The 12,854-nt window shown below is 38.0% G+C and overlaps 1 protein-coding gene across 7 annotated transcripts in view; it reads right to left on the minus strand.

Annotated features, from left to right (window-relative positions):
- Window positions 1–12,854, minus strand: part of Dcaf6 (DDB1 and CUL4 associated factor 6) — a 111,583-nt gene that overhangs the window by 63,707 nt on the left and 35,022 nt on the right. For all 7 annotated transcript variants that reach the window (XM_075988474.1, XM_075988477.1, XM_075988476.1 and 4 more), the window contains exons 5-7: window positions 12,380–12,493; window positions 9,440–9,575; window positions 4,188–4,399 (exon numbers count right to left, since the gene is read on the minus strand). In XM_075988474.1, coding sequence (XP_075844589.1) covers window positions 4,188–4,399; window positions 9,440–9,575; window positions 12,380–12,493 — 462 coding nt within the window. The remainder of the gene's footprint in view (window positions 1–4,187; window positions 4,400–9,439; window positions 9,576–12,379; window positions 12,494–12,854) is intronic.

The following is a 12,854-nucleotide window of genomic DNA, read 5'->3' on the forward strand; positions in this document are numbered from 1 at the left end:
CTTTTAAAACATATAGGCATCCTCCTGAATATTAACCTTCATCAGGCGATGAAAGGAGACAGAGACAGAGACCCACATTGGAGCACTGGACTGAAATCTCAAGGTCCAAATCAGGAGCAGAAGGAGAGAGAGCATGAGCAAGGAACTCAGGACCACGAGGGGTGCACCCACACACTGAGACAATGGGGATGTTCTATCGGGAACTCACCAAGGCCAGCTGGCCTGGGTCTGAAAAAGCATGGGATAAAACCGGACTTGCTGAACATAGTGGACAATGAGGACTACTGAGAACTCAAGAACAATGGCAATGGGTTTTTGATCCTACTGCACGTACTGGCTTTGTGGGAACCTAGGCAGTTTGGATGCTCACCTTACTAGACCTGGATGGAGGTGGGTGGTCCTTGGACTTCCCACAGGTCAGGGAACCCTGATTGTTCTTCGGGCTGATGAGGCAGGGGGACTTGATCAGGGGAGGGGGAGGGAAATGGGAGGCGGTGGCGGGGAGGAGGCAGAAATCTTTAATAAATAAATAAATTTAAAAAAAGAAAAAAAAGTTCTCTAAGCTAGTCAGTGGTTCCAACACTCAGGGAGACAAAGGCAGGCAGAGACAGGCAGATCTCTTTGAATTCAATGCCAACCTAGTCTACAGAGCAAGTTCCAGGTAGTCAGGGCTACACAAAGAAACTCTGTCTTGAAAAAAAAAAAAACAGAAAAAACAAACAACAAAAAAAGTTTTTTTTTTAAAAGTTATACTTATCTCCACATGTGTGCCATGGGATGTATACAGAAACAGAGATAGATGGAGGGAGGGAGGAAGGGACAGAGAGAGGGACGGAGGGAGGGACGGAGGGATGGAGGGAGGGAGTTAATACTAAGCTCAATTAATTTCCAAGTCAAAGAGTACTTTCAGGGATTAGTATCAACTGTTATCACTATCTGATTCTAGAACATTTTAATCTTCCCCAAAAGAAATCCCACTTCCATCAAGAGCCATTCTTCTCCTGTCCCTTTTCAAAGGTCCAGAAAAACCAATAATCTACTTTCTCCCTCTAAAGATGTGTGTATTCAGGGATGGAAAGAGGCTCAGTGGTTAAGAGCACTGACTGTTCTTCCAGAGGACCTGGGTTCAATTCCCAGCAACCACATGATAGGCTCACAACCATCTATAGGGGAATATGATACCCTCTTCATGAAAAAATTCAATAGCGCACTCATATACAAATAAAATAAATAAATCTTTAAAAAGATGTGAGTATTCTGGATATTATTGCATATCAGTGGAATATGTACCCTTTTGTATCTATCACTTAGCATGGTTTCTTGTTTGGTTAATATGATAGAGTACCACAATGATATTAGTTGTATTAGTTTGTGAATATGTAATACTTAATTATATACTTTTACAAGTTGATTATGACCAGGGAGACGGCTCAGTGCTTAGAGTGTTTGCTGCATAAGTATGAGGACCTGAGTTCAAAATTTTTAGAATCCATGTAAAAAGTGAGTGTGGACAAGTATACCCCCATAACCCCAGCACTAGAGGTAGGGGAGTCAGAGATACTCTGGTAGTTTGCTGTCTTAAGTGAAAGGATCTTGTCTTTATGTAGTCACTTTCTTTTCTTCCTTTCTCCTCTTTTCTTTTTTCTTTTTCTTTCTTCCTTTCTTCCTTTCTTTTTGTTTTTTAGAGACAGGATTTTCTGTGTAGCCCTGGCTGTCTTCCAACTCATTCTGTAGACCAGGTTGGCCTCAAACTCAGAGATCCACCTGCTTCTTCTTCCCGAGTGCTGAGATTAAAGGTATGTACCACCCTTCCCAGCTCATGTAATCATTTTCTTAAGTTTAATATAAAATTAAGTGTACAGAGGTACCTAATAAATAATTGTTGGATTAAGAATAGCTGATCTAAATAATACTGTCAAAGTTTTAACATAAAACACCAAATGAAAAACTATGGAAATTAAAAAGAGGATAGCTCATTAATTTCATACATATACACAACACTTGTTTGGCTAAATATAATAAGCATGATTTATTTTTATAATTCAGATTTTAGAATTATTGTTTTTAACTTGGTTGATTCAACAAAGCATACTAAGAAAAACATCTCCATAAAATGATTCAGCATTAATCCTGATGATAAGGAGTCTATGTTAGCAAAGTTGGCTGGCCCACTTAAAAACATGTGTACACTTCCAAGTTCTTCATTATCTCTCAGTCACAGAGTTTGACTGCAACTATACTTACTCACAAGTCTCAAGAGGAAATTACAAAGCAGCAACAAAATGACATGGCAGAATCTGTTTTTAACCAGTTCAATAAAGTCATAAACAGCTTATAATTTTTCTAATTTACATAAATATACTGCCACTTTGAACATCTTAAAATTCATCTATAAAATAATCATATTTTTTTCTAATTTTATAATAACAACTTGTCAGGCCCAAGTTCTGGCAGTTAGATAAAAGCAGCATTTCTCAGCATTTGTGAAGCCTGCTCGGTTCTATCAAAAGAGCCATTCCCTTATCATGGGAGAAAGTACAAATGGCTATCTGTGATATCAATTAGCATACCAAAGCACATGCGGGCCTCCAGCCCCTCTCTGTGTCACAGTAACTGTTCATGCTGGCATCCTGGCTCTTCTCACCCCACCTCTTACCCCAAACTGCCTCAGCTCATGGGCTTCTATCTCTCCCTACCCTAGCTTCTCATTTCTCCTCATAACCCTGCTGTTTTGGCTATGCTCCCTTTCTTTTGTCTTTCTCTCTTAGTCTCCACCTCTGGTTCTCCCAGTCTTTTCTCTCCATTCAAGGCCAGATGCAGATGCTGGTCACATTTACTCAACTACTTTGTCTCTGCTCTGTACTCTTCCAGATGCCTCTGGCCGTTCTCTTCCTCATATCTACAATAAAAACCCTCCCTTCCCTTCAACCATACCTTGGAGTGGTAATATCATCGGTATTCACAACTGAATTTCATTTTTCGCCTCATAGTAATTACACATTTGCTATTGTTCTTCCTTTAAATGTGTAAATGTTGAGAATATAGCTCAGTGCTTGCTATATTCTCTTGAATATTGCTCAGTGTGAGGCCCTGAGTTCAATCTCAATTTTCACAAATCAAATAACATAAGCTCACTGACACCTAGATAATACTAAATCACTATTAATTAAAAATTAATTAATTTAAGTAACAACGTCTAATAAGCCAAAATAGAACAAGTATAGGTCATTGTAAAATAAAAAGGTCAAAGTTAAGACTACAGAGATGACTCAGTGGTTAAGAGCACTTGCTGCTCTTCCATAGAACACAAGATTGGTTCCCTGTACCCACATGGTAGTGCACAATCTTCTGTAACTCCAACTCCAGCTCACAGTCTTCTGTAATTCCAATTCCAGGGGATAAGACACGCCCTTTCTGGCTTTTGACATGCAATAAGCATGTACATAATGTGTAGACACACACATAAGCAAAACTACTATACATCCAAAATAATAAAATATTAAAAGTAAACCTTTAATAAAATATTTTTAAAGATAAACATGGCATGCATGTTAGGAAAAGCCTAACAAACTAAACCAAATATGTTCCCATGGCTATATATTGTCAAAAATCTACTTCTAGCTTTCCACTTTTATATTTTGGTCACAGTAATTCAGTTCGTTCACTTTTCATATAAATGCCCTCTTCAAGTTTTCCTCCTTTCTCATGTGGAAAAGAATGGAACTGTTGCCTAATGTGAATAGTAAATGGTAAGGGGTGGCACCTGATGCATGAACAGAGTCTCTTAGATGTTTATCATCATATTGTCTACTGTCTTAATTGGCTTGCCTCCAGGTGCAGAGCTGTTGATATTTTATACTGTTGTTACGCATATACAAGGTTAAATGTTTTATATTACATATTTTCTTTTTAAAAATAGCTCATTTTTTCTAGAGCTCTATTTAATTTATTAGCCTATTCTTTCATATGTTCCCTAAATCATAAAGCCTTCAAAAAAATCAATGCATTTACTTCTTGACTTGAACACTTTTCTATTTCTTCTCTGAGTCTGCATCATATATAGCCCAGGCTAACCTCAAAACTTACTTAGTCAAGGATGACCTTAAATTGATCATCTATCCTACCTTCTCCTGGGAATTACAGGCATCTCATCATGAAGAAAGAGTCCAGTTTTTGAGTAAACTTACCTCTTCTCGCCTCTCCTCTGCAGGAGTTTTAAGTTCTCGTGCTGTATCGTCTTTGGGATCAAAAAGATAGATGTAATCTGAAGAATAGCTGACAAGAATCTCCTGGCCATCTTCGCTGTAACACAGAGATGTTACTCTGCAGGATTTATTACTAAGATGAGAAGGGATAAAGCGAGCAACCATTCCAGTAGTTCCTCGACCTGCATAATTCCCTAAATAACAGGAATTTATCAAAATTAGTACTGTTATAAATAAAAATAAACATTTTAAAAACTCGTAGCTTGAATTATGGGCTACATGAAATAATGTAGCAATATAGACCAAATTATCACTTTCTGAATCTATAAGAAGCTTCCTTTTTAATAGTCAAGAATTTATAGCAAACAGAAAAAGAATGCTATAAAGACAGCATATGTTCCAGTTCTGTTGCTATGACAACACCAAAAGCAACTTGAGAAAAGAAGGTTTAACTTGGCTTATCCTCCCAATCACTGAGGGAAATCAGGGCAGGAACTCAAGCAGGAGCAAAGGCAAGAACCATAGTAGAAAGCTGCACATTGGCTTGCTGCCCTAGCTTGCTTGGCTACCTTTCTTCTACAGTCCAGGCCCAGAAAAAGCCTACATCAATTAGCAATTTAGAAAATGGGAATAGCCATCTAGGGATACCCACAGGCCAATCTGACTAAGACAATTCCTCATCTGAGATTCCCTCTTTCCAGGTATGACAAACTGACACACACAGCATATCTAAACATGCACACACAAGAAGAAGGAGGAGGAAGAGAAGGAGGAGGAGGAGGAGGAGGAGGAGGAGGAGGAGGAGGAGGAGGAAGAAGAAGAAAATCACCTTAACATTCAGAATTCCAGATTACAAGACTTGCTGAAATAACATTTACTAATAGTTGATTTCTATACAAAGTCATCTACAAACTTTTCATTCAAAATAAGATCATTTCTATACTAGGAAACCTGACACTTGGCAGAATATGTTTAATACAATTCTAATTGTTTATTAGCTATTTTTTTATTTTAGAAACCATTGTCTTTTTGAACAAATGACATTACCTCAATCCTTTAAAATAAATAACTTCATTAATATAACTTATAGGTGCCAGGATATCAAAATCATTCACATAGAAATCTTTGCATTCACATAGAACTCAAAATATTAATAAGTTTGAGGTGCAATATATTCAAATCAACACAATAAAAATACATGTGATGTAAGAAAACCACTTCCTATGACAGAGCCTTTTTTTTTGACAGAGCCTTTTTTGCCATTAAAAAAATTGAGATTTTTTTTATGGTATTGGTATTCTGTTCACATGTATGTCTATGAAGAATGTGTATGCAATGCCCACAGAGGCTGGAACAGGGCACTGGAACTGGAATTACAAATGGTTGCTAACCACTTTGTACATGCTGGGAATCAAACCCGGGTAGGTCCTCTGGACTGCTTAGCCATCTCTCCAACCTTCTTGTATTGTGTAGAACATATTGTTGACGATTTTAAACACCGATTCTATTGAAAGTACCGTGGTTTCTTCCTAGTCTAGTGATACTCTATATAACTGAATCAATCATCTGAGAATATCTAAAATAAAAATGTAAATAACTACTGCAACTAAGGTAAGCCAAGTAATGCACAATGGCTCATGATACACGTATTCTACACTGAAAGATCTCAAGAAGAGGATTATGAGTTTAAGGAGAATTTAGTTTTTAAAAAATTTCTGATGACTCTTCTGTCTTCCAAGAAAAAGGAAAAGGCCTTGCTGAATGAGCACCACTGTTTGAACTCTGACTGTTAAACAGGACTTTATAATCATGTTGAAGGTAATAGGCTGTTATTTTGTTGCAGCTTTGGATGGTCTTTCTCTTCCAGGTTCCTCTATCAGGCATGGTTCCTGTAGGACTCGACACAGCCTTCACCACTCTCTGGACCCTTTACTAAAGGCTTCCTAAATAGTCTGCATGGTGCAGAGAGCTGGCTCCCAGACACTACAAGAAGGAAGTTCAGGGTGTTTGAGCACACCAGTGATTCCTGCCACCTCCGGGGAGCCTTGATAGCCATCTAGTCCATTTCTCTCAAAGCTAGCAGGGCCTTGGTCACCTAAGAAAACAACAGCTCAGAGGAACTTTAGGACCTCTCCCAGAAGGGCCATGATTGCTCTTTCCTTCCAAGATACAGCTGTAGCTGACAGATGAAACTTAGTGCTAGAAACAGCTGTAGCTCTGAAAAGTCGCACCCTACATGGGTAATGACTCACAGAAGCTGCTTCACTGGCGTCTCCACCACCTCCACTTAAAATGTAATTACTGAGAAAGGCAGCAGAAACTACAAGTACTGCTCCTCACATATGCGCCACCTGCAGGACCCAAGAGGCCACAGTGGAGTTCAGGGGTCCAATGCCTATGATCCCAAAACTGGGAAGGCAAGAGAGGAGAATCAAGGTCAAGGCTGACCTCAACTACACAACCAAATCACAAGGTTTCAAAATTCCAAGGACTAGAGATGTAGCTAGACCACAAAGTCTAGTTTATAATCCCAATTTTAAAAACTCTGGTAGCCGGGCGGTGGTGGCGCACGCCTGTAATCCCAGCACTTGGGAGGCAGAGACAGGCGGATCTCTGTGAGTTCGAGGCCAGCCTGGTCTACCAAGGGAGTTCCAGGACAGGCTCCAAAGCTACAGAGAAACCCTGTCTCGAAAAACCAAAAAAAAAAAAAAAAAAAAAAAAAAAAAAAAAAAAAAAAAAAAAAACTCTGGTAGTCTTCCAGTACAATTCAGTATGGGAAGAGAGAGTTCAATTTGTCCGGGAATGTTAAATTCTAAGGATCCCTAAAGCTGTGTACTTCTGCACGGTCGAGTCTCATCCTGCTAAAAATGTAAATTGTTTCTGTTGAGAATAATAATAACACCTATATTTTCATATTATCACACTGTTTCACCCAAAATATGCATATTCAAATTGACAGGACTCCTCATCACAGTTCAAAAGAGAAAATCTCTCAGAAGGCAAAAGCCTGAGGACGAGGAGGAATGATGTGAAATGCTATTTTGAATGTAATACTGCTATTGCACTCATGAACCCACAAATAGCTATGGTTACCTGCACAAGATAAGCCCACTGACAGTCTAAACTGATGGGAGAGGGGCATATGAGGTCCCACCTCCAACTGAAGAGCTACTGGGAGTTAATGAGGCTAGAAAAGGGGAGTAATTTTTCTTCAGAGATGTAGCCACTGGTAAGTTGTCCATGTCCAGTAAATAAGTCACATGTACGCACATGCAAGTAACTCTATTAAACTCAACAGGCATTGAGGGAAAGTAACATGAATGTAGGAGGGACAGGGTTGGACTAGAAGGATTACAGGGAGAGGGAGGAGGATAAAACAGAAGAATGGAGGAGGAATATGATCAAAATATAGTATATAAATATGTAAAATTGTCAAAGAATTAAAGTTGATTCAAACAAACAGAGGGGCTGGAAAGATAGCTCATTGATTAAGGGACCTGACTGCTCTTCTAAAAGACCTGGGTTCAATTCCCAGCACCCATATGGGAGTTCACAACTATCTGTAACTCCAAGATGTGACACCCTCACACAGACATATATGCAGGCAAAACACCAAATAAATAAAAGTAAATAATTTATTTAAAAAAAAGAACAGAAAAGCTGTCATCTGGCATTCCCACACATTTGATAGTCTAAGTTGGTTATTACTGACACTGGTGGTTTCTGCCCAAGTACTTTATTTTCCATAACATAACATGTGGCCATATATTTGATATATATACATGTACACGTATACATGCATGACCTTTTTAATTGGACTTAGGTATATAATATGTAGCATATTTTATATCTTCTGCTTGGAATATTTTGAATATTGTTGCAGTACTGAATTTAAGTCTGATTTTGTAACTGTACTGGCAGCAAAGGAGATAGTCTAAAGAGAGATACCTGTATCTTTCTCTGTAGCTTTAAGACTCTGGGTGTCAGAGAATTAAAATTTCCCCAGGACTATCATGTTGGAGGCAGGAAAGGCTAAAGCCGTGATGACATGAAGAGATTTTACACAGTTCTGTCGAAATTGTACACCTCTACTTCCTGGCTCTTGTTTCAGCCTTTCCATAAATTTACAATACTGCTACAGAAAAGGCAGAGAGAAAGTAGAAATCCTTCTCTCCAGTTGAAGGATTAATTAATTAAGGAATAAATAAATCTATTTTCCTTTATCAGTATGTCTCCTAATTACTTGCAAGAAATGGTACATTTATGAATTGAAGTGTTCTACTGTACTGCCAAAATTGGCAACAATTATCATGAGGTAAAAGAGAGGCACAGAACAGATGCTCACCTAAGTCTCTAGAAGAACTAACCCTAAGACATCTTTATTTCAGATAGATACCTAAATTCTAGAAATGCAAGAAAAAAATTTCCAAATTTCTATTATTTTAAGATACTCGCTTTGAATAATTTATTATGGCAGTCTTGGAAAAAACAAATCAAGTGTTATATTTTTTTCAGATTTATGTGTTTAAGTGTTTGCTTGAGTGTGTGTGTGTGTGGTGTGTGTGTGTATGTGTGTTGGGGTGTGTATATGAGTGTATCTAGATGTAGGTACCTATGGAGGTCAGAAGAATACACATCCGATTCGCTAGAGTAGGAGTTACAGACAGTTTGTGAACCATCTGGTGTAGTTGGGAGCTGACTAACTTGGGTGCAGGGACCCAAACTCAGATCTGCTATAAGAGCAGCAAATGTTCTTAACTACTGAAACATCTCCCCAGCTCCTGTTATGATTTTTTAAATTGATAACTGTGAAAGCATTACTCCAATAGAGTCTGTTCTTTTTCTTGAGATAAGGCCTCCTGTAGTGCATATTGGCCTCAAACAGGAATGACCCTGAACTTCTGATTCCTGCCTCCAGCTATAGAGTGCTGGGACTACAGCCACTATGCCTAGTTTCCAACAAAGTGCCCCCGCATAAGACGCTTTACCCCTTCTGAGGAGTGGATCGGGGGATGTTGGGTGCAGGAATGTTGGGGGAAACAGAAAGAAGAGAGGGAGAGGGAACTGTGGTTGCTATGTAAAATGAAAAACTTTTAAAAAAAATTAGTAAAATTCTTTTTCTCTTAAAATAATCTGTTATTTAAGTAACATTTTATAACAAAATTAAAAACTGAGTGTAAAATATTATAAACATTTCTTTGGACAGTCCCAAATTTTGCCAAGTATTTTCTCACCTGTAGCTCTTGTGCCCAGCATTCGCCGGTCATAAATTCGTACTGAGCTATCAGAACAACCCACAGCAAGGTAATAGGGTACTGGGGGACAAATAGCCACAGATGTGGCAGCACGCCGGCAGTTGATTAAAATATCCTATAAAAGACAGGCATGAGACCAGTTACATATAGCTAGATAGAAATAGGAGTACTCTAAATTTAAATATTTCCCCTCTCATTGTAAGACAATAACCTATTTCAGACATTCTAATTCAGTGAACAAAAACAAAAAAAGGAAAAAAAAATGGTTTCTTTGTAATTTATCTTTCAAGACTATTAGAATTTATTTCTAGCATATTTAGCCACAATATTATTCCTGTCATACACATTTACCAATTTCATAATTTAAAGATCTTGTTAGGAATTATTCTGTCATCACTGGATTTTCTTTATACTTTCTGACTACACACATAATAAGCTTTATAAAGGAAATAACTCTTCTACTTCTTAGCCCTTGTATTATTATGAGGATGTTGCTTAGAAAAGGATACCTGTACCCTCCTAAAGTGTGGATTAATCTATGGTTTAAAAACGTTTGAAATAATGAGTACAGTACTAACCATTTACTAAGAAATACATATAGCATATGTTCTCAAAGAACGTTATACATATACGTAAAATATGTATATAACATGCAACCTAGGACAGAAGGAGGGGACTCCATGGAGGGAGGTCAGGGTCATTGCTCTTGCCCACAAAAGCCAACATGAGCTTGCCTGCCAGAATAGGGAAAGGCAAAGCAATTACGTCAAGGTAAGGGCAAGTACCAAAATGATGGGCTTTCTGCTACCTCTTCAAGCAGGCAAACTCAAGGATTATGCTGCATAAAGCAAAAAAACAACAAACAAGGAGAAGTAACCAAGGAACTTCATGGCTTCCCTCTTGCCCTTCACCTAAGTACCTGAAGCCCCTCACTAGTCAACTCTCTTGCCCTTCTCACCTGAATGCCTAAAACTAGTCCTGGCCTAGTCCTGTTTTCTCCAGTAGTGCTCACGGGACTCACCACTGAGAGTGCTTCCTGCCCTAACTCTGCAGGGTGTTTCAGGTAGTCTACCTGCCCTCCTTCCTCCAGGCCACTACTCAGGGAGAGGAGGTTATCTCTCCCCAGTGGTTTTTATTCCTGAGGGGTACAGTGTTAAAAATAGTTTTTTAATGATTTGGGAAAATGTATTTAAAAATGTGTGTATGGGGAGATATCATATATACACATTTTTCCTCAATACTAAAGTTCAAACACAGGGCTTTTGGCATGCTAGCTACTAATCAGCTACATCCCTGATCCCTAAATACCCAATATTTAAAACGTATTTCACCTTTCAATGTGTGTATGTGTTTATATATGTTATATAACATAAAACAGATCAAAATTTTGTGTTTAAAATATCTGTTTGTATGCCAGTCAGTGTGGCACATGCCTCTAATCCCAGCACTTGGGAGGCAGAGGCAGATGGTTCTCAAGCGTTTGAGGCCAGCCTGGTCTACAAAATGAGTTCCAGGATAAACAGGGCTACACAGAGAAACCCGTCTTGAAAAAAAATTTTTTTCCTACTTTTTATTTTCTGCCTCATCAGTTTCAAATATTAAATTTTTTTGTGGTTATTCTGGTTTAGTTAGTAATTATTCAACTTGAATAATAATGATTCTTGGTTTTGTTTTGATTTTGCTGCTATGAAAATAAAGTGAACAATATTTCATTAACACTTCAATGATTCAGTAAAGATCTACTGTATTCTTCATAGTGTATGACAGATAAAACTCTTGGGAGAAGCTGTCTAGGGCCAGAAAATATTTTTTCAGGCTTTTTTGTTTGTGTGTTTGCTTGTTTTTGTTGGTCTTTTTTTTTTTTTTAGACAGGGATACACACCCTGGCTGTCCTAGAACTTGCTCTGTGGACCAAGTTGGTCTCAAACTTGTAGAGATATGCCTGCTTCCGCCTCCCAAGTGCTGTGATCAAAGGCATGGGCTGCCGCCACCCCACCTCAGGCCTTTTGTAAGTTTTAAATATTAATTCATAAAATACTAATAGGTAAACAAATCTTGAAATGTGAGATAAATTTGACTATTTCTTTAAAAGCAAACAAAAATTCTTAAAAGATGGAAAGATACTACGGTTTCATAGACTTTTAACCACTGCTGTTTTGGTAAGTCAAACTGTCTACTTGTCAAACTATCTACTAAGTAAATCAGATGAACTCTCCAGGTTCTTATAAAACTAGACAAACTGTCACATATTGTGTGTGTGTGTATGTGTGTGTATTTGTAGGTAGGTGGGTGGGTGGGGGTGTAGGTGTGTTCATGCATGTACATGAGTGTATATGGGTATAGAAGTCAGAGGTCAATGTCAGGGGTCATCCTCAATTGCTCTATACCTTATTCTTTGAGACAGTCTCTCACGAACCCTGAAGCTCACCATTTCCATTAGGGTGGCTGACTACTAAGCCCCAGTAATCTGCCTATAGGATTACAGACGCACACTGCCATGCCAGCTTTTACCTGGGTTCTTGGGTTTAAAACTCAGGTCATTTACAGAGTCATCTCTCTATCCTCTATAAAAATATATTTAAATGGACAACCGAAATAGAAATTTCTCAACCTCGTTAATACTGAAAGAATTTTGTGATTGAAAATTTTAGCAAAATAAAACTATTACCAGGGCTGGAGAGATGGCTCAGTGGTTAAGAGCCTGCTCTTCCAAAGGTCCTGAGTTCAATTCCCAGCAACCACATGGTGGCTCACAACCATCTGTAAAGAGGTCTGGCGCCCTCTTCTGGCCTTCAGGCATACACACAGAATATTGTATACATAATAAATAAATAAATATTTTAAAAAACTATCACCAAAGGTATTATTGAATCATAATTAAATTTTCTAAATCACTTGTTATAAAACTTGGATTCTTACATCTTTGCAGTCTTCTTTTGTGCAACTAGTTTTGATGCGTGTGTCAAACCACCTAACAGTTCCATCTTCACCACAGGACAGAAAGGTGTAAGGGTCATTTGGTACAGTCATAATCTGAAGATGAAACAAAAGAAACACTACTAAACAACTAAACAGGCAGCTTAGAAACACACTGCTACTGTTTAATACATCCGTGAAGGTGAACACAGCAAAACTATCCATGTATGTCATTATCTATGATTTATCCAAAGCATGATTTAAAACAGAGAATACACAGACATATAGCAGCCTTGGAAAATATGATTTCTTTGAAATTATATTAATAAAACTTCATATAAGATTTTCCAAAATTATAAGCTTTGAGCAACTTAACTTTGGAAGTATGTTTAAATTAAGGATGCTGAAGTGGGAAGATTATGCGGAATTATCCATATGGAGCCAAAATAATTATAAAAATCATTATGAGTCAAAGAGG

This window comes from Microtus pennsylvanicus, chromosome 10 (genome assembly GCF_037038515.1).
Source record: "Microtus pennsylvanicus isolate mMicPen1 chromosome 10, mMicPen1.hap1, whole genome shotgun sequence".
NCBI classification, from domain to species: domain Eukaryota; kingdom Metazoa; phylum Chordata; class Mammalia; order Rodentia; family Cricetidae; genus Microtus; species Microtus pennsylvanicus.